This window comes from Falco peregrinus, chromosome 2, assembly GCF_023634155.1.
Source record: "Falco peregrinus isolate bFalPer1 chromosome 2, bFalPer1.pri, whole genome shotgun sequence".
In the NCBI taxonomy this organism is placed as follows: Eukaryota; Metazoa; Chordata; class Aves; order Falconiformes; family Falconidae; genus Falco; species Falco peregrinus.
Window position 1 is genome coordinate 22,570,157 of NC_073722.1, and position 22,025 is coordinate 22,592,181.

General features: G+C 40.1%; 1 protein-coding gene across 12 annotated transcripts in view; it reads left to right on the forward strand.

Annotated features, from left to right (window-relative positions):
• The first annotated feature begins 287 nt into the window (after window positions 1–287).
• Window positions 288–22,025, forward strand: part of CAMK2D (calcium/calmodulin dependent protein kinase II delta) — a 209,037-nt gene continuing 187,299 nt past the window's right edge. For 4 of the 12 annotated variants that reach the window (XM_055796062.1, XM_055796064.1, XM_055796070.1 and 1 more), the window contains exons 1-2: window positions 430–935; window positions 1,784–1,878. In XM_055796062.1, the coding sequence (XP_055652037.1) occupies window positions 868–935; window positions 1,784–1,878 (163 nt within the window). In that variant the 5' untranslated portion in view covers window positions 430–867. Of the gene's footprint in view, window positions 392–427; window positions 936–1,783; window positions 1,879–14,872; window positions 14,904–22,025 lie in introns of those variants that run through there. The other 8 variants (XM_055796063.1, XM_055796065.1, XM_055796069.1 and 5 more) reach the window with 6 other exon arrangements.

Genomic DNA, 22,025 nt, shown 5'->3' on the forward strand with positions numbered 1-22,025 from the left:
CCGCTGCCCTCGGGGGAGCGCGTCCTCCCGCGCCGCCTCAGCACGGCGCCGGGGGAGCCGGGCCCTTCACCGTGCAAACCCGAGCCCCGCAGGTGCGGCGGCCACTGGGCGGCCGCTGCCGCCCCACGCGCGACCGGGCGCACGCGCGCTCCCCCCTCCTCTCCCGGCCCCTCCCGGGCCGCCGTGACGCCACGGGGCGGGGGGAGCTGGGCGGGGCGCCGCTGCCCCCCCCCGCCCCCGCCCCCGCCCCGGCCGCGGCCCCCGCCCGGGCGGTTTGTGACGTCAGGCGGCCGCTGAGGAGCGGGTCGCAGGTGCATCCGTTTCCTCAGGGCGGGCGAGCGCCTCCCGCCGCCGGGCGGAAAGGGGGCTGGGCTCCCCCGCCCCGCTCCCGGTGTGTGAGGGTCCCCTCGCCACAGCGGCCCCGGGGGGGCGGGGGGAGAGCCGCGGCGGGCTGGGGTCGCTAGGGGGAAGCACGGCACCGGGAGACGCGGCGGCCCCGCTGCTTGTCGCCGCGGGGGGGGGGAGCGGAAGGCGGAGGCGCCCCTTGGGCCGGCGGCGCCGCGCCCCCCGCCCCGGTTTTGCTTTCCCTTTCGGCGCCAGCGGGCGGCGGAGGGTAGCGGCGAGGCGCTCGTTTATTTTTTGCCTCCCTAAAGGGCGAGGGGAGGGGAGAGGAAAGACCGAAGACCTGCGCGGGGAGCACACGCCAGCTGGCGGGGAGGAGGGCGCGGAGGCAGCCCCGTCACGAGAGGAGGAGGAGGAGGAGGAGGAGGAGAAGCCGGCGCGGAGCCTCGCCTCGCCTCACAGCCCCTCAGCCGTCACCGCCTCGCCGTCCCTGGCCGCCGGAGGTACCGGCGGCCGCCCGTCCTCATGATGGCCTCAACCACCACCTGCACACGCTTCACCGACGAGTACCAGCTCTTTGAGGAGCTCGGGAAGTAAGGACGGAGGGGAGCCCGCCGGGCGCGCCCCGCCGCTGAGGGAGCGGCGCGGGGAGCCGCCGTTGCCGGGGCGGGCGGTGTGGGAAGGCACCGCGGGCTGGGGGGACTCGGTGCCTCAGCCCCAGGGGCCGCCTGACCGATGCTGGGAGCCCGGCGGGCACCGGGGGCAGCGCCCGGGCTGCAGCCCTGCGGCCCCGCTCCCCGCAACCCGGGCGTTATCTGTGGGGCGGGGGATCGGTCTCGGCACCCGCTTGACCCCACGGGGTACGGGAGACTCCGAGCGGGCGTTGGGGGGCAGCCCTCGGCCTGCCGAGGCGCGGGGAATGCCCGAGGGTTATTTATGATATTTAATGGTGACGGCTGTGGCGGGCGGGGCGGGGGGCGCCCCGGTGTGTGAGGGCGGGCGGGTCGCGCGCCCCCCGGCGGCGGGGCGGGAAGGGGCGCGAGGCCGGGGCCGCCGGCTCTCGGCCGCGATCGCCATGTTGGCGCCCGGCGGGGGCGGGCGGCGGGGCGCCGGTGTCACCGGGGGCGGCCGAGGCCGGGGCCGCGGCCGCGCTCTCCCCGCCGTGTGTGAGGTAGCGAAGCGTGCCTTCCCTGCGCCCAGCCCGTACAACCGCGAGGGTATCGCCTGCACCCGCCTTTCAGACCGGAGTTCACCGTTTTAGTGACTAAAACTAATAGTGACCGGCACTCTCTGAAAATAGCCCCCCCCCCCTTTTTTAATTTCTTCTTAATTCGGCCGACATCACATCTCGCTGAAACGTGTTGAACACCCCTCCCCGTGTCGACGGTGGGAGTGAGATGTTTCAGTCGGACTGACACTTTGTCCGCTTGTTGGTTTCCAGAGGGGCGTTCTCCGTCGTGAGAAGGTGTATGAAAATCACCACCGGACAAGAGTATGCTGCCAAAATTATCAACACTAAAAAGCTTTCGGCTAGGGGTGGGTATATTTTAACATAGTATTTATGGTGCCTCCTCCCCATTTTTTTGTGTTCGTGTGGTAAGCGTTAAAAAAAAAATAATAAAAATGACTAAATGATCTAATAGATTTATTAATACTTTTATTTCATGGGGGTTTGGGTTTGTTTTGTTATTTTTCGTTTCCTTTGTGCTTCTTTTTTTGTTTTTTTTTTTTCCTCTTAACATCCTGCATTGGCTGCGTGGAGATCTGAGGTTGCTGTAAAGCGTTTCAAGAAAAGATGTGCAAATACTAAAATGATTTAACACAACGCAGCCTCCTCGCTTTGTATCTAAATAACGGAATATAATTTTGCAAGCCAGTTTTTTGGGGGAAGGTTGAGAAATAATAAGTTTACCTTACAGCTTTTATTTTAAATGTTGAACAGCTTTACTGAATTCTGTATTTCCATTGCATTTAAACATGAACACCAAAGCCCATCTGATTATGAATGCATGAGAAAAAGCCTACTTCTGCCTCATGCTAAACTTGTTATGAGAAGAAAATGATGTTAAGGAAGAAAACTTATCATTTTATGAACTAACCATTTATGAAGCAAGTCATTCTGATTAAGTGATGAAACTGTTTTACTGTTACAACACAACTGTAATACCTGCTGTACAATTTGTTTATACTTTCCCTGCCACGGGTGTATTTCCTAGACATTTTCAGTTTCAGCAGATGTGCCTTTATGACATTTCAGTAACCCACTTTATGTGTATGTTGAAAACAAGCCTTAATGTCATTTTGATGTGATAAGTCAATTGCTTAAGTCCAAGCTAAGAGTGCTTGTGCTAGGATGTTGGGGATTTTGGAGTATTCTCCCTTAATGTTATGTGCGTTTTGGTAAGAATTTGTGGTGTGGTAAATAATATGGAAGTGAACAAGCAAATAGTGTCAGAGTGCAAACCCGTTCATGGCTTGGCTTGCTTTTTGATGCAAAGGAATCACTGCAGGTAAACAGCAGTTTGAATTAATTAATCAAATCTAAACATAAAATATTATGTATGACATTATGGCATGTTCTGGTAACATGCTGTTCTCTGATCAAGATCTGATAAAGTATTGTGTTGATACTTTTATTTTCAGCTGATGAAAGTTGTGTGAAAATTTACTTTCTACCTCTTCTGAATTTTAGTCTTCATACCCTTGCTGCAAGATTTGTTTTTCTTTATTTTTTTGGGAGGTACTTAAATTTAAAATACTCCTTTGTGGACTTAGGAATTTAAAGGGAGAGAGGTTCAGAGAACGGGAATATTTGAGGTAAAATATTTTCACAAGTTTGCTTAAAACAGATCTTCCTTTTTTCTTTTGTTACACAACATGATCTGGTGAGTTTTGATGCTTAAAATAAACCACCACATTCTGTGTGATTTCATACATCCAAGTACCTTTTGACATGAGAAGTAGCAAGATCAGCACCAGGTTACTTCTGTGCCATGGGTTTTATGTATGATGGGATCAGTTTTGAAATGCAAGGCTAAATTAATAAAAATTGTCTTCCTTAGAAGTCATCATTTGGAGCATACTGTATTTCAAGCTTTAATTTCTGTACTGCTTTTGGCTGTTAGTGCAGGACCACGTTGGTGCTTGGTGTAGTCCATTAATGGGTAGAAGCATGTTTGAGAGAATTTGGCTTGTAAGATGGAATGAGGGAAAATGCACCCAGAGATCTTCATGGAGGTTTAGCATGTAAACCCATAAAAGGAAGGGGTTAAGCTTCAAAGCTGGACCATGAAATATCCTTTCTTATCAGAATGCGTTATGCAGGGCATACGTTTCCATCTCTGTTCTCAGAGATCCCAAAAATACTTAAGGTGTTCTATCTGCTTGGTTGTTCTTTGTGGTGGTGGTTGTTTTGGTTTTTAGCTTTTTGAAATCTCCTAAACAGCTTGTGAAGAGCAAGCTTCTTAGAGAAGTCTTCAGATTTTTATTAGGCAATTCTTTTTAATTATTGAAAGGTGTGCTTTAATTGTACTTGTGGTGCAAAAACTAAACATTAAAAAGCCTCAAAATGATACTTTCTGCTGGCTGATAACAGATTTTAACAAAGATGCCATTTTACAGATCTAAACTGTAAGCTCTGTTCTACTTGCAGCTGAACTGCTTTATGATGAGGTAGCAATTCACTTTTGTGTTTCATACTTCTTCCTTGAAATACCAATTACGATGTAAATCTAAAGGACTGTTCATTGGGTCAGCTTCATCTGTGAGCTGAGTTAAGAGGTTCTTGGCTTGGAAATGCCTATCCGTTGTACAGTGCCTGGCGCCCTGGATGTCTGTTAAACACAATGTCGAATTTGAGCCTTCTTGCTTGCAAGACTGAAGAAGAGCAGTTTAAATGTAGAACATGAAGGAGTCAAGACTCTCAAGACTAAATAAACTTTCCATAAGGTAGCTTTGAAATGAAAATTTTTTGAACTGGTTTCAGCTCAGTCACAGAAATAGTTGTCTTCCCATCCTTCCTTTACCCCAGCCATAAATGTTCTTGGAGATTTATCGGAATCCTTACTTTAGTAGTCCCTCTAAACTGAGGAACTGATCTGGTCACAGACGTATGCTGATGAAGGTCTGCTCTCATCTGTTTCCCTGTATAGTTACAGGGAAATTCTGGACTAATTGCGTGTGTGCAGAGGCATGGGCATTGGTTTTAATTTGGAGGGGAAAGAAAGCTATGCCCCCTTTTCTAGCAGGAGTAATCTTTGTGCTTTTAAGTTGATGATCAGTTTTTTATATCTGCTATGCTCTTATTTACAAATCGTAATCCAAAATTAATAAAAAATACTTAAAAAGAAGTTTTAATTTTAAACATTTGACTGTACGTGGCAATTCAAATTCCATGTTTTCCTGATATTAAGTGATGGAAATAATATTTGCAATTTAAATCTTTATTTCAGTATAACAAAACCACTTTTGCTTGTTACAGTAAGATGTATTCTTAGGTACTCTTAAGCTGCGCTTAGAAGTACTAAGCTTTGACTTGACATTTACGAAGTCAGTTTTAGCAGTAAATTGATGATAGTATATCAACAGCTAGGTTTGTATCAAGAGTGTGTTCCAGACAAGCTTGCATGATTTGATTATGGGGCTGATTTTTAGGAGTAAAAAAGTGTATGTAACATACCCCCCTAAAATTAAGTGCAACAGTGAACAAGCATACAGAAAAGTAAGAATAAAGTGAAGAATTTATGTGCTCCTTCTGAGTTCTGTATTGTTACAGCTGATGAAGTTGGGATTTTCTTATTACCCAGTCTCTAAAGTGTGCTGCTTTGGGCTTCTCAGTGTTGTTTTTCTTGTGTTGAAAGCAATGTAGATAAAAGTGAACTTCTGTGAGGTGACTTTACTTTTCCCTTGTCAGTTCCAAATACCAAATCATTAACAAATCATCTCTTTCTTTTTGTCATTATCTGTACATCTTTTATCTTCTCTTTTGAGACTCTTCTGGCTTTGATTCAAATGGATTTCATATAAACAGATCTAATTTTCTTAACAGGTTTGGGCCTCGTTTTCTGACTTAAAAAAAATAATTAGACAAACGTTTGCTTCTTTGATCATACTTGAAAATTAAATTACTAAAATATTTTCATTGGTTGTAATTTTTGCTAGTAACTAATTTTGAAGTTTTCTCTGTAGTGGCCAAAAGCACTGTGCCTTTGATGGCAATTTGGTGGCATCTCTGAGAGGAGGGTGATGTTCCAGTGCATTTTCCTTTATAGTGTGCTTTTGTAAATACTGCCCAGACACGCCTCTCCCAGCCCTTAGATTGCTGCAGCAGAAATACAAACTGCTTCGTTTATGGGCATACATAGTATTAACAGTAATGTAGGAATCAGCTGGAGGTTATCGCCTCTTTGTGAAAGAGCTCTCGTGAGCTTTCAGGGACCAACTATTCCATTAGCTTTAGCGAGTTTCTAAGCTTTAAGCCTTGAAGGCTTCACTTGTCATTTATCTTCCTTTTTAGCAGGAACTTTCCCAAATCTTTTCCAGCATCTTCCTATTCTTTGGAGCGGAGGGTATTTCCTATGAGCTTGTGACTGCAGATGCAAGGCATAGCCAGAGGTGACAGGAGCAATTGCACTTCACTGCAACAAGCTCTGATGGGTGAGGAGGCAGAAAGCCCCACCCTCTCAGCACAGTATTTTGGTGGTAGTATTGAGTAATCTTGGCTGTGGGAAGAGTATGTTACTGTCTAAAGCTGTCAGAGTAGAGCACCTCATGATCCCTAAAGCAATTTAAAATACATTAAGGAGATGAATGAAAAGTGAAGCATGTAGGCTAGTGTTTTTCAGTATGGTTTTTCGTGATGCAGAGATAAACATTTTTGTTGTGTCACTAGACCAACATTTCATTTAGTCAGGAATCCTGTGTCAGCACCAGGTATTTTACAAGAAAGCAAGCTGTAACGTGGCTTCCTGTACTCCATAGGAGGAGAAAATCATTCTTCTTTATCTAGCTGAAGATTCTGATCTCTGGAGTACACATTTACCTGGGCAAGTTTATAACACAAATATCTTTAATGCTACTTATTGTTCTTACGAACACATGAAGTTACTCCCACACATAAAGTATTATCTTTAAGGACATTTAGTTGCCAGTAAAGCAGATTTTTGTCTTTGTGAGGACAAGAATTAAGCTTGGGATTTTAGTTATTTTTGTCATTATCTTACTCTAGTCTGTTTCTCAAGTTAATTACCTGTTGAAGCAGTGTGTTTGCCTTCTTCCATGTGTTAGGAATGTTTTAAAAAATGTTTTTCCATCCTGTGTAATATGACTTACCTGCTAACATGTGGTTGCTCTTTTTTAATGTTTATTGTTCGCTCTGTCCTTCAGTTTGGTCGTGGCATTCTTTTCATTTTGACACATTCTGTGATTTAACGTGGATAGGTTTGCATGCTGATGTGCAAGGATTTGTTTCAGTTGCAAATTACCATAATTGAGCAGTCTGCCGGTTCTATCTGTTAAAATTGAGTCCTTCAGAAAGCTTAGAGTAATAGAGAGCACTTGTAAGAGTGTTATTTAAAAAACAAAAAAAATAAAAATTTTTGGTTAGGTGTTCTGTTTTGAAGGTTTGGAGTTTTTGTTATGTTTTTGTTTTAGTGAAAATCTGAAGAACTTGAAAGTATTTGAAAATTATTTGCGATTATTTGAAATACCAGTGAGAATGAGGGCTTTGAAATTTATTGTGGTGAGTGTTTGTTGGTTATAACTTACTCTTAACAGCTTAAACTAGATTTGAAATTCATTTTCCTGGCAGTTCATGGTTAAATTATCCATAGCGAGCATTATATGATTTTGATAATACCACTTCTGTTTTTCTTTGCAAAGGATTATTTTCTCTCTCCATTGTGACTGTTGTTGCTCTTACAGAAAGACATTCTGTTTATAGCTCATACACTGATGGGCCTTAAAACAGATTACATCCAAATTTGAAGGTGCGTGTATTGCTTTTGTAATCATTAAAGCTTGTCACTGGTGTTCTTACTGGGAGGTATGTACTAGAAAAAGTTAAAATTGTAACGCATACTTTAATGTATTTCCACATGGAGGATGGGTGAAAAGAACTCTAGCGTACTCTGCTGCTGTTCTTGTAACACATGCTTCAGAGAAAGGGCTTTGGCATGTAGCTTCATAGTTTGAAGCCATACTCTAAAAACACTGCTTACAAGTTTTCCTGAAAGCTGGAATTTTGTGGAAGTGTAGCCATTGATTGCAATGGACATGTGACCCAAACCCAATATGTAAGATAACTCGGGGGAGACATGGAAAATTAAAAAGGTATTGGCATCATCTGTCATCTCAGTTTGACCAAGCTGAAGGCGGGGGTGGGGGAGTAACAGCTACATTAGAGATGTTTTTCTGTCCTAACTCCCAAGATTATTAAGTATGCCTAAAAGTACAGATCAGTTGAATGCACCTGTGCCTCTTGGGAGCTTCCAATTTTCTCTCATCATGTTTCACCACTACTTTGGCCTGGATCCCCTCTCCTTTCAGATCTCTTCTGCTGAAATGTTAACAACAAAGGGATTCTTGGGGACTGCCTTGGCTATGACTTTCCTGCTGTTTTCTGTCAGAAGCTGCAAACTCTTTGGCACCGATGGGTGCTTCTGTTTTGTGTGTTTGCTTATGGCAAAGTAAAGACTTGACTGCACATCTGAACAGCTCCACTTTCAGAATTGCCTCTGTTGGGAGAGAGGGGAGCGCTAGACATGGGGGAAAGTATGAGTACTTTTACTCAGCTTGTGTGTCTGTGTTCTGACACTGAAATACGGATGTGTTCCCTGGTAACGTTTTACTGCTTAGGTCCAGATCATACTTGCAAATGAAAGCTTTTAGTCAAATACAAAAACAAGGAAATAAGCACAATGGTAAACACTTAACTTCTATTATAGATTGGTTCTGTCTTTTGCACGTAATACTGTACGTAGAAAACATTGGTTTGTGTCTACTGCAATCTGAAACCACAGGTCAGCTGAGGTATTTAAGCAACTTGCATCTGTCTGCATTGACAGCAAGGTAGAAATACACCTGTTCCTGAAAGAACTGAGACTGAGTTTCTGAGGGTTTGTTCTGCACCTAATTCTGAAGCCTCTCTTAAAACCTAAGTAAAACAGAAATGGTATTACGACATGAAAGTCCTAGCATATGCAGGTATATATTTGTCCAAATGCTAAAATTGTTTATTTACTTTCTCAGGTTATGGTTAGCGTATGTGAAGTCATCTCTGCTGCTTTTATTTATGCCTCTATGATTCCAAGGTCTGGGCTTGGGGTTTAGGGGGTGCTGGTGGATGGTTTTTTGGTGGTTTTGGTTGGGTTTTTTTGATGGGTGACCATTTTGACTATGGCTTGGAAGACAGGAGAGGGCTGTAGGTTTTTTTTCTTCCATTTAATCGTGAGGTGGCTGAACTGAGAGATTGAAATAAAAATTAGCTAAATATTTTGCTTTACAAATGTAAATACTGCTAAAATACTGCTTTTCATGTATCTGTCCTTCATTTGACCTCCTGAGAAATGTAGGCCAAGGTGTTTCATGTGTCAGGGTCCAGCTTCCTCCTTCACATATACATTTAGTGTGCATTTGTCAAATGGCTTGTAAGGGTATTGTGGGGATTTTAAAAAAATTATGTGGGAAACCTCCTTTGTTCGTTGGAAAAGATTAATAGGGAACAAAAACCTAGCTTAAAGGTGGTAGTTCCTTTTTTAATTCCGTATTAAAAACAGTTACGCCTTGAATTTGAAGAAACATCTGCTGTGTTTTGCGGAGACACAGAAATGCAGTCTGTCTGTTTATTCCTTGAATATATTGAGCTCAGTGTACATTTTTGCATGTATGTTTGTACAAACTCGTCCTCTGTTTAATCCTAGTATGAGAAATGTCTTGTGTGTGATATCAGAGAATGGAGGATTTGTGTGACGTGGTTTTAGTATTTCCTTCCAGAGGAGATGATTGTGCTGTTATCCAGTGTTGTTTTTCTAGGTTGTTGTCAGCTTGTTCTGAAATGTGTTGACTTCCGTTGTTTGAATTAGAAAACTCACTTTAAAGCTTTGCAGCCCTGCTAATTCCTGTTGCATTTGATGGGAAGCTGCTGGATATATTCTGCTGAACTGTGTTTACCTAATTTCTCTTGAATCTATTGCTTCTATAAATGCCCCTGCATAGAAGTATCAGCTATAGCCCAGAGCTCAAAAAAGCTGTGGAGGAAGGTCTTAAGCAAATTTGCAAATGTATCTTATCCTTGATTTAGTTTTTATTCTAATCCAGGGCCTCTTTAGTGGAAACTGAGAAGCATAAATTGTGCTACAGCATATTTTTTGGTTTGGGTTTTTTTTTTTTTTGTAATTAGATTTTTAAGTCTAGGGAGTGATACTTAATATGCTGAGCAAGCTGTTACAGATGAGTGCATGCAACTGTTGGTTTAAGTTGATTGTATTGGTGGAAAGGAACTTTGGCCTACCTGGTGATTTGAGGTAGCTTCTATTCCGTGTATTCCTGACCTTTTGTAAGTAGCAAGTATTTCACAGGAAACCGTGAGACTAGAACATGCAGACTTAGTGTAAAAAACAAACCAACCCCAAAACCTCTCAAAAGTAACAAAGAATAATTTATTTAATAATGGAAATGGGATGCTATGGATACTTGCTGGTCAAGATGAAACATTTCATCTTGTGATGGAAGGCATTTTATTTTTTTTCTTGCCACTAACCAAGAATTTATACACTGCTCCAACAAGTTAACATCCAGGTGATGCTTTCCAAGAGAACTGTCTGGCATCCATAAAAACAGAATTTATGTTTTGGCAGTCACTTTCACCTTGAATGTAGAGTGTTCTTGTTGAAAAAGCTCATGACTGGTCATGTGTTTTCTTTTTGCTCAGTTACAGCCAAATCAGTCAATTGGTTTGTCAGTTGGACAGCCTCTTCCCCCATCCTAAAAGTGTTGTCTAAGGAGTTGATTCTTTTTATTGTGCATCTATTTTTACTTTGCCAACATACACTTGGCAGTGCTGTGGGAAGCATGGCTGTGGTTACGTTCCACTAGATGTAGAACTTTACCTAAACCCGTCTTTAGCCAGAAGTTATGATGTGCAGAATTAAAAAAATTCAGAATCTGATCTATAAGAAAAAAAAAAAAAACACCTGAATGTTAGCTGAATTGAGTGAGTATGTGCATGAATTTTGACAGGTGTAAGGTATATTGAAGAATATATCAAACCCTGATGTTAAAGTTAGTTCCCGGTTGTTACATATATAGTCTGCAGGCAAGTATACAGCTTTTCTGAACTCCTTGTCCAACCCTGTGGCCTCAAGCTGGCAGCTCTCCTTATCTGTGAAACTGGTAATTAATTTGTACAGCATGATGGGCAATGCACTGGGTCACATGGCAGAAAGCTGCCTTCTACCTGCTGTCCGTTCCCTGTGCTACAATGAACAGTGTACATTGCCCAACAAGGAAGATTAGCAAGCCTCCGTGTAAGTGCAAAGTATAATATACCTCTGTTGTAAAATTTCATCATCTCAGGATGTGAGAGGAAGAGAAACATAAACTTAGAGCATTGAAGCTCATATTTGTGGCAAGCAATCTATTGCATGTGTTTTCAGAACTTTGTTCCTGATACGATTGTATTCAAGAACTGCTTGCTTATAAATTTTCCGCAATGTGAATGCAAGTGTTGCAGCAGCAGTCACGTTGCATATTCATGTTGCTGCATGAACAGATGGGGTTCCTACATAATGTCCATATTTGACAATCTGATGGGATTTGCCAAGCGTAAGCTTTCATTTAAATTTTAACCTCTTGGAGAGATAGGTTTGTGATTTAGTTAGTCAAGGCAGGCCTTGAAGTTACTTGTATTGCATAGCAGATTTCAAGCTAGTGCTTAGGTATGATTTTGGTTTGGGAGACTTGTATGAATGGTTTTAATAGGCTATTGGTCATTGGAAGAAGTAGCCACAAAATTCAGAGATTTATCTTGAAACCTTATTCATTTGGCAGATTTTATTCAAATTTTTCATCAGGAAGTGCAGATGTGTATTCAGTTACAATATCATGTAACATGGACAGAGCTGTGTTGCTGTGGTACTGCCTTGCAGGGAGGTTTTTTTGTGCTGTAGGATAGATGACCTTTGGTTTCCCTTGGAACAGCTCCAGGTGCCGCTGAACTTTGGTTATTAAAACGCACTCAAAGACTTGTTTTCCACCTTTTTTTATAGAAAGATGTCACAAGTGTGAAGTGTCTCCACAACACCAGTAAATTCCAGTACAGAAAGCACCCTTCAAAAAATACATTTTTTGGTTGTTTATGAAACACTGTAGCTGTGAAAAGATAAAGCTTACTGTGGTGCTTTTTATACTGTGTATACTGCTTTTAAAATTAAAGAAATGAAACCTGGGTGTAAGATAGATTACTTAATATTTGCTTTCTTCATGCAGCATGGACAGCTATGAGATTGTGGTTAGCATTGCACTGATACAGGCTCATGGGACTAAATGCCTTGCTCGTTGTGGCATAAACCCCCTTCTTTCTCAGGGCTTTTTGGTGTCACCACCCCAAAAGGTGGAGGGAGGGTAAGAAAAAGGTTTCTTTCAAATTTCTGCATCTTTCCATGGTACTCTTGCTGATATTCATAATTTATACTTAGTAAATTTTAGCATGTTAAAAACATTGTAGTTGCTTACTCTTTCAAGTAAAGCCTCCCAGTAGTATTTGAATGCTGGAGAAGCCTAAGATATATAAGCTTATGTGTACTGCTGCTGGATGGAAGAGCTTCTGAAACCCAGTAATGTTTCTTCTATACCTGTAGCACTTTATGGTCTTTCATAGCTGTTGCATTTTGGGGGGGGAAGGAAGGAAGAAAAGGCCACTGGTGTCTGCGTTCTGTGTGTGTGTGCATGTGCACACGTTACAGAAAGAAAACGATCCAGCAGAGCTTGGCAGAGCTCATGCGTACCCAGCCAGCTTGTTTGCTGTAGGAAAATATTTCATGCTAAAAGACCTATTAACTAAATTAATTTTACTTGTAATGATGGCAAGAATTGGTGTCATTAAATTTTTGTTTATTTGTGGTTAACATGATTTATCTACCTAAATTAATAAATTGCTTTCAATGCCATGTTAATCAAAACATGTAATGAGATTAATTTTCCCAGAGTGGAAGCTGCTTATGTGTGGTCCATGCCCCCTTCTAGGAGAGGTGTTTTAATATTATAGATGTTTTGGGGACCAGATCAACGATGTGGCTAGCATTGCATACTAATGGTGGTAAGATCAGCATATCTCAGAGGTGCGTTCAGGAAACCTGAAGTAAGCGGATAAGGACTCACGAATTAGGTGTATGTCAAATCTATAATAGGTGGAGATTTTTAAAGTCTCAAAATCATGAGGTTTAGTATTCCATCCTTATTTTTCAAATTAGTTTTATTTTGGTCACAGGACATTCTTATAGCCATGTAAATCTCACTAAGTTGTTACATCTAAACAAAGTTCATGCTCCTTAAAGTATCAAATACTTGGAAAAACATTTTGTTTGCCCTCTAAATAGGACTCATTGCCCTCCATCCCCTTTAAATAGGATTGATTCTCTTCTGTTCACAACTGTCTTCTTGCTTGGGTAGTTTTGAATGGTAGGGATGGGTCATTTACCAATACTCAAAAAGGAAAGTCAAGTTTAGAGTTAGATTATTTTTCGTCTGTTCTTGGTTCAGAACAGACAGATTCAGACTGACACATTTGGTCTAGCTAAAACTGACGCCTTCCACTGTCAAATCACATTTATCCGCTGTGAGACTTATACAGGGTAAGAGAACGTTTGAGCATCTATCACCTGGCGTTGGCCTTAGGAGAAAAATGGAAAATAAAGTTTAAGTGTATCCATGGTGAAGTTTGTTTACCTTGTAGAAGGACTCATCTCATTCAGTAATCAAGCTCTGTCTTTAACTGGGGAGGTGAGTGGCTTAATTACTTTTGGTTTACTGAAAAAATAATTTAGTACTGCACTGTTCTACTTCGAAGATTTTTCTGATTTACAGCCCAGATTTATTCATAGACAGTGTTGTTGACTGTGCCTAGGTTGTCCTTCAGAGAATTCTTCATCTTTCATCAGTGTATTTATCAAGGACAATCTTGTCTCCATTATTTTTTTTAACAGCCATCTTCCGTTAGCTTCCTCCTGTATGACAGACTTGCCATTATTTTGGTATTCTTCCTTAAGTATGTTCTAAGCCAATATATATATATATATATATTTACACACACATAGATGTGTGTATATATAGATATATATATATATATATGGATGTTTGGAATGGGGTATTGGAATTAACAGGAAAATAAAATTAAGTGGGGTCTCATGAGTCACTTTAGTAATCTGCTTGTGTCTGCATGGGAGGATCTTGTCTGGTAAATTCCAGTGTTTGTTTACAGATTCATTTGACTGATTCTGAGACTGATACTGAAGGAACTTTAGTAATTTCACTTCAGCTTTCCCTTTCATGACTACTTTTCTTGTCACCCCCTTTACCAGATTCCTACCAATTTCAAAGTGAGTTTGGTAGTCTCCATTTTTACTAATCCCCAGGCATTGCATTTTCATATATTATACATTTTAAACAGGCAAACCTTGCAGGAGGCATCAATGCCTGCCTGGAAAAATTCCCCAGACCGATATTTTAGAGGACTTACCGTACCCAACCAGTAACTGATGTGCACAGATGTAGGTGGATGCTTTTTTTTTTTTTTTTTTTTTTTTTCCCTTCCCCCTTTTGTTTTGTGTTTGTTTTGGTTTTTTTGGTACAGATTTTCTCAAGGTCACACATACTTGAGACCAAAGTCAAAACCCAGTTCTTTCCATCACAGGTGTGGTGTTCAGTTTCTAACATGGTAGCTTTCTACAGCTGCCATTACTCTTGCCTTTGTGCAGGGTTGGGTGGAAGCTGCTGTGAAAATAGCTCCATGAAATTAAGCTAAATTAGGAATAGTTTCTGTTGAGTGTTGACTTTTGTTTCTGCAACCACAGATGCTCATCTATTCAACGAAATGGCTTAAGAAAATTAAAACTGCAAATTTACTTAGAGCAGCTTGGTTCATTGTTTTAAAGAAAAGTTGTATTGATTCACATGCTAAATAAACTGAAACTTTCAAAACTGTGGTTGACTGGTTCACTCAATACAATATAGTGTGTACAAGTACCTAACTAGCTCAGTATGGATGTTGAGGGTTTCTGAGTGCATTGCATGGCCATATTTATTTATTTATTTATTTGAGGTCCCTTCCCTTAGTATTTCTTAAACTCTTAATTTATAGGCAACTGGTGTTTCATAAAGCAATGACAGTGGACAGCAGAAACTTCCTGAACAGGGAAGATGTATGAGCTTCTCGTTACATGAATTGAGCTGTATGTAGTTCCCTTGGCTGGTTTGTATTCATAGCATGTGAGGAAATTCTGGCAGTTACCAATGAGTATGTTAGTCTGAGGGGTTGTGTAAGAGGCCTTGGATGCTGCTTTTCTCTGGTGAGCATGCTGGTGCTCTGTGGCACTGCCTGCTGGAGCTTTCCTTGGGAGAAGGACTGGTAGAGACTGTGGTGAGTGAGTTGCTTTGCTTCCCTGAGCTTTTCATGGGGGCTGGGTACTTGATGCCCATTCCAGTTTCATTATAAAGTGCATCTAGAGTTTCTGGAAGTAAGGGCTAAGTAAGTGGGCTTAAGATCTTGAACTTGCTGAATATGTCTTTTTTGACCAGAAAAGTTCATTAAAATTATATATATATTCAAGTCTGTACAATCTGATCTTGAAAATGAGGTGATTTTGCATAATTCAGCAGTGGAGGTGTATTTAGCAATACAGGTAAATGTGATACCTAACATACGAATTTTGCTAACATGTGTGAGCATTCATGGCATCAGTACCTGGGTTTGCATCTGTCACATCTACTTTCCTACACAGAAAATAGTAATTTTTATTAAATACTATATGAAATAGGTTTTTCAAACAAAAACATTTATTATTAGAACCAGAAAGCTTCACATAAAGCTGTGCTGTTTGGCATATTTATTTTTTGTTGTTGTTAAAAAGAAAGTAGTGTTTTTATTAATGTGGGAGGTATGTATTTAAATGAATGCAGTGTTAAGCTTCCTTGCTTTTGTAAATACTTAGATGGATTGAACTTTCTAAAGAAGTGTGTCCCTTGATGTTTGTTACTTAGTAAATCTTAATAATGATCAATCAAAAAATATGCTAGACAGATTAAAAACAGAAACAACAAATAAAACTATGATTTTTACTGAAGTGTTTTGGTAATTCGTTGAGAATCTCCCTGCCCTGTCCTGGATCCTTCTCATTTAGGAGGAGAAGGGGAAGGAGATCTCTACAAAAAGAGTAAAGCTGCCTTGTAAGGACATTTTACAAGCTGCAAGACATGTTCTACAGAAAAGGGAGGGGAGAGCTGGGAATAATAGCTTGTTTCCAGTATTGAAATACAAACAAGAGGTATGAAACTAATCTGGTAATTCAGAACTAGCATTGGCTCCTTTAGCAAACAATAAAATTCTGCAGACATACCAGCTAATACTATCAGACTTCAACAGCAAAAGTCAACTGAATCAGATGCATATTCTTTGTCTCTTAAATATTCAGACCATGTAAATTCTATATAGAAAATAGGATTATGGAAATGCAAACAGAGCTATATACCTAATGCTGCAATTGCATTCCTTGCAAAAATCTTAGTAACATATTAAAGCTCAGATATCTGCAGTTGGCCCACCTGAATCTGTATTCTGCAGTACAGAGTTAAGGAATAATCTCAGCTGTGATTGGAAAAATTTTTTTTTCTTTTTAATTATATTACATAAATGTATTTTCAGCCCGAGAATGACATATAAAACACCTATCTGAATTAAAATTTCTCTAAAATAAGAGGTAAAAAACCCAACAACTGTTTTATTAAGCAGAGATTGTCAACTTGTTTGGGAATTTTACTACTAGTTTTACACAGAAGGTTTTTATGACATCATGATATGTAGCTATATAGAACTACTCACATAAGTTTTGGGTATTTGCAGACTAAATCTGCTTCTGGAATTGCATGCTGGGATGCACAGAATGCAAGCATCTGCATTTGTTTTTTATGCCTTTGAAGGATTCCGCTGCCCCTCTGTTCTTAGTATGCTGATCATTTCTTTGCTAAGAAAAGAGCATATGAGGGAACCGTCAAAGAAATTGTGCATATAGACTTGTTCTGAGAACCTTAGATAATGTTTAAGCTAATGTGCTATATTTTGCAACTGGGGCAGACTTCAACTGCAGTCAGGAAATTCCACTCACGGGCAATAATTTTCTTCATCTGCTGGAACCTGATCATGTTTAGTCTAGTACCTGTATCCTTAGCAACTTCTGGGGAGATACGAGCAGGGTACAGATAGTTTCATAGTCTGTGCTATTCATATATCCTTTCCATGCACACTTACTCCCATTTTGTTAAGGTATTAAATAGCTCCTGGTTTGAGAACCGTTGTTCCCCAGTGCAGTGCTTGAGAAGGTTTATAATATAGGGTGGTTTTGTTTTGGTGGATTTTTTGTTTGGTGGTTGGTTGTGGTGGTTTTTTTTATTGGAATTGTTACATGCCATCTCTATGAGGTGGAGCCCTTACAAACTCTTGACAAGGTAATGTGATTATTTTAAACGCTGTGTTTTTCATATTGTTTCTTTTGCTTGAAATGTGCTTGTTTTCCTTTCCTGTGTAATGTGAATAGTCAATGGAACAAAAGTACTTGCAGTTAAAATGTTAGAAAAGCCTCTTTCTAAATGCATGCTTATTTGAATTGAATGTGCTTAGGTTTTGGATGTATTTCAATTCTGGCATACATGCTGACCAAAATAATTTCATGTACAGCATTTAAGCACCTTAAATGTGCAGTTAGTACCATTGCAAACTGTACTCTTTTACCAGAACTCTTCTTGAAACTACAGAAACTTCCTGAGCTCAGATTTGCTCTGGTTTTGAAGGTTGCTTTTCTCTCATGGTAGCGTCTACCCATTCCTACTAGAAATCCTTGCTAGTTTAGTTTTAGTTCAGCTTTCTGAATTTCAATTTTAACCTTTCAATAATAAAATAAAAATAGTATGTGCGGTGCCAGCTGGCATCTCTTGATGTGCCAGGGCCTCTCCTGTTTACGTTGTGTGAGTGTGGAGTACCTGCCAGATAGAGGAGAAGATGTTCCAAAGAAAAGGCAGGCACTGGCCAAGAGAGAAAACTTCATGGTTATTTTAAAGGATTAAAAATCTGGAGGTGAAAAAAAAGCTGATTATCTGATATGGTAAGTGTGATGTTCAAATAACTTGTTTTTTTTCATTGGTAGCTTTTGCCCTTTAAAGAACTGAAAATACTATCCTGACATCCCATTATCCTGCCGTTCTAGCATAAGAGCTAAAGAAAAATGCATGAAGAAAAATCTGCTGCTAATAGAGTATTCAGTAAGAAACTACTAAAGGTTTATCTTGAATGATCTCACATCAAAATACCAGCAGAATAAGACTGCAGTATAGCTACTTTTATTTGTACACTTATAGTGATAAGTTTACCACACTAGCGTGGGAAGATTCTTCCTATTTTCATGAGACTTTCTATGAAACAGCTGAATAAAATGGTCTGCTACTACTTCAGCCTGATTCTCATTAAATAAATTGATACTCTGTGGTGAATTGTTGAGTGACAAGCATTGCAAATGCACTTGAAGTTTTTCTTAATGACTAAGCTTTCTTGCATAATAAAAAAATGAAAGGCTGTGCAGAAGTGAGCGATGTTGTCAAACCTGTCATCAAGTTCTCAGAGTTGGTTTGAGTACTTGTAATGTTCTTCCTTTAATTGATTTGGAAATTTGCGAAGGTTGATTATTAAAAGAGAAAAGCAATTTTTAAAGATGGTGGAAAAATGTTATCTTCATAGTTAACTGTGCAAAGGCCTAGATAGTTAAGTTATGGGTTTATTGCCCGCTTACAGCATTAGGTTGAAACATAAACCTTTTTTGATTCTTTTTTTGGGTAGGACTAAATAACTTTATTGAAGAATCTACAGTTCTTTTGAGGGTGTCTGGAGGTAGAAATCAAAAAGAAAAAAATCAAGAAGTCTTCGATTCATTTGTTCAGTGTGACTCTGGTCATTATCTGAATGTCACTGCTTTTCTTATTATCAACAAAAGGACAAAACCCACCCCACTAATAAGGAAGTCTAAAATGGAGACTTGTAGCTTGTAGTGTTTTGACAAATGGCAAACAGCAATCATTGCAGCAGTTTTTGACAACAAAGCTAGAAACTTTCAGAAAGTATAGTTTCCTTGAAATCTTATATCTTCCTCTACTGCAGAGGTGGTAGTTAGAAAGCTAAAGTGTGCAACAGCTTTAAGAGGAGTAAGAACTTCTTTTAATATCCTAATAATTATCTCTGGCAAAAACGTGATGCTCTGGGAGCACAGCAAGGTGGAGATCTGAGAAGAATCCATGATGAACTCTTCTTTATCTGATCTTTGCATTATAAGCTTCAGCATAATCCCCCCATGTCTGTCAGAGCCGGAGGGCAGGGCAGCGTAGTTGTTTCCTGTGGGGACAGCTTTTTGCTGCAGTTATCACCACTGGCATGAGCAACACTTAGGGCTGTGTTTCTGTTGTATTCTTGTGGTGGCTGTGTTTGATGTAAGCATAATGATACATAATTCCTCCTCTGAGCTGCGATTTTGTGATTCGTTTTCTCAGCAGAATTAACTTTAAAGAATAACCTGTGAAACTGTTGGATTTGTACAATTGCACAGTGCCAAGGACAGATGGGGAGGCAATGCTATTAAAATGGCAGATGGCTCTCTTTTACCCTCTGCCAAAGAAATTACAGTAAAAGACCAAGTATTTAACTTTTGATTTCAGATGTTTCTTTTTGGAAATAGCATATTATATTTTTCAGTGTTGTGTACTTCTCCAGTGATTCCCCTTGAATATCACGAACCAGAGGATTGCCGTTGGGGAGACACTGAAAATCCATGGTATAGAAGGCTGATTTCAGAATTGTCTTTTGTCTTTGTGTTTATAACACTGCATCCTGTGTCAAACCAAGCATAGGATTTTGAGTGTGATCCCTTCACCAGCTTCAGCTGAATCCAAGGAGAGTTTAAATTGGTCAGCACATGTGGGTGAACTCTGTACTGTAAAGCTGACAGGCAACAGTCTGTAAAATTGTCATTTCCACTCCTTTCTAAAAACATGTATATAGCTCTTTAACAATTATTTGTAGGTTATTCAGATTTGGAATGGTGTCACACAGCAAGTGACCACTAGAAGTAGTCTGTCTGTGTTTTTAGCCCATTAACACTGGAGCTGACAGGGAAATTGCAAATGTCACAAACATTTTATATATGTGTAGCATTGCCGCCACTCATCCAGACAGTGTAGAGCCAAATAAATGTAACTTTAACAGTTCTGATTAGTGTAGCATATTTGCTGATTCTAGTAATTGGACTATGGAAAGAACTTTCAGATAGTCTGTTTGAAACTCCTTTTCATTCTCCTTTATGCCCAGTGCTAAGTACTGTTTGTCTTGTTGCTCCTTCTCTAATAAATATGGAAGGTTTCTGTATGTCTAACATATAGACTATGAGAACAGTTTTTATCTGCCTTGAAGACTGAATAATCCATGGGACTAAACATACCTTAAGTCTGCTTGTGTTTACATACTCTGCTAAATCATCATTTCAAGTCCTTTTCAAACCCTGAACAGTGATTATCTTGGTTCATTCAGTGATTTTGTAGTTCTAATAAAAACAAATGTGTATTAGTAGCACAGGTAATTAGTGTATGTGATAGATTGGCAGATAATGCCAGTTGGTAGTTTGGTTAATTTGAAATGTGACCTTTTATATATTGATGTATCTCTACGACACATGGAACAATAACCAGGGTAATTTAGACTTGATGGATATTATTTATGTTTACTATAAAAATCAAGAGGCAAAGAAAGCTGGCGTGCAATTTATAAGGATCTCAACTATTTTTTTTTTATAACAGTACTGAAAATCTTATTAGAATGTGGCCCTTAATTAAAAAGCCATGTGGCAGGTTTGCTGTTGAGAGGAAGGAAGAGAAATGAGATTTCTGTCCTTGGATGTTCTCATAGGTGAGTTGTCCTTTCTGCATGCTGCTGTGTGAACTATTTGTGCAAGCTGTAAACCCATTACTGATTTTATGAAATAATTTTCCTGTTAAACTCTTATGTCTCTTTCTTGCCTTTCCTTTTGGGACTTAGAGAGGGGGAAATTCTTTGCAGGTATCGCTGGGAAGCAGACGGAGAGATTTTAAAGTTTTGTAGTGTTTAACAAAATAGTATGCAGCATACGTGTGTTTGGCACCTTGCTTGTACTCTGCCTGCCTATTGTAACTCTACAACTTCAGGTGTAATCATGTTAAGGGTCTTCTACAGTGATATGATTAGTAGTATTTTTCTCTTGGCTGCTGATATGGCACAAACATGACAGGAGTCCCTATAAGCTTAACTTACAAACACAGTTATATAAAATCCATCAAAAACGTGAAAGGGATGAGTTGTAGTACAGAATGTCTTTTCTGGACGAGCATCTCTGAGTTTTTAACAACATACAGAAGGGAAATGTAGGCTTCTGTCTTACTCCAAGATGTTTCAAAACCAAGTGAATAGAAAGTCTTTCTGCCTTCAGAAAGGAACTAATTCTGGTGTCCATATAACACTGTGTTAACCTGTGTTACAGCTTGGTCTTTTATTTTCATAGGCCAGAATAAAACATTCTTTAAATGGAATTATTTTTAGACCATTAGTTGACTAAAAGTAGCCTGGAGTAATACTCAAAGTTTTAAGACTAAGTGGATGAAATTATTTGGTCAATACTAAGAACTGTGAAAAACTGAGTAATTGATGTTGAAAATACTATTCTTTCACTTGGGGGTGGGTGGGTAATGGTAATGAAAGGTGAAAGGCTGTTTTGCTCTTTGTCCTAATCTTGAGTTGGCTTTTTGCGGTCATATGATCTAACGGCAATTACTGTTAGATCATATGACCGTACAAAATCTGCAGTGTTCTTTGAACAATGTAATTTCTGACAGAATTTTTCTTGAGGGTTAGGAAATAACGTGCATCTTAACTGCTGTAAAGTACTTGTTCGAGCAATGAGCTCCTTCAGCCTTGGATGATGTATTCCTGTTTGCAGTGAGATTTGTGATGCAATTACTGTTCGTGAAGAAGGTGTCATGCAGAGAAGATTACCAAATTGAGCTCCTTTTAATGAAAGTCCGATACAGGATGCTTGCTGTGGTTCCTCGTTTTCAAAAGTACTGCTGTAGAGGTGCCACAGGTTTTGCATGAAACATACATCTTGTAACGCTTGTTCACCTTTCTCAATGTCTTTGTGTGATCCTGAAAGGGATTATCACTGTCTGATAAGCTCCTTAGTTGCTCTGCACAGGCCTTTTACTTCACAACCATTCCCTCAAGATATTTATAGGTACAGCATTAACAACATACGCCCTCTTAGAGGGCTGAAATGGATATTTTATATAGGCTTTTACAGGCTCATTTGCCTGCTAAGGAAATTCAGCTATTTGTTTCTTGTAAGTGATGGCCC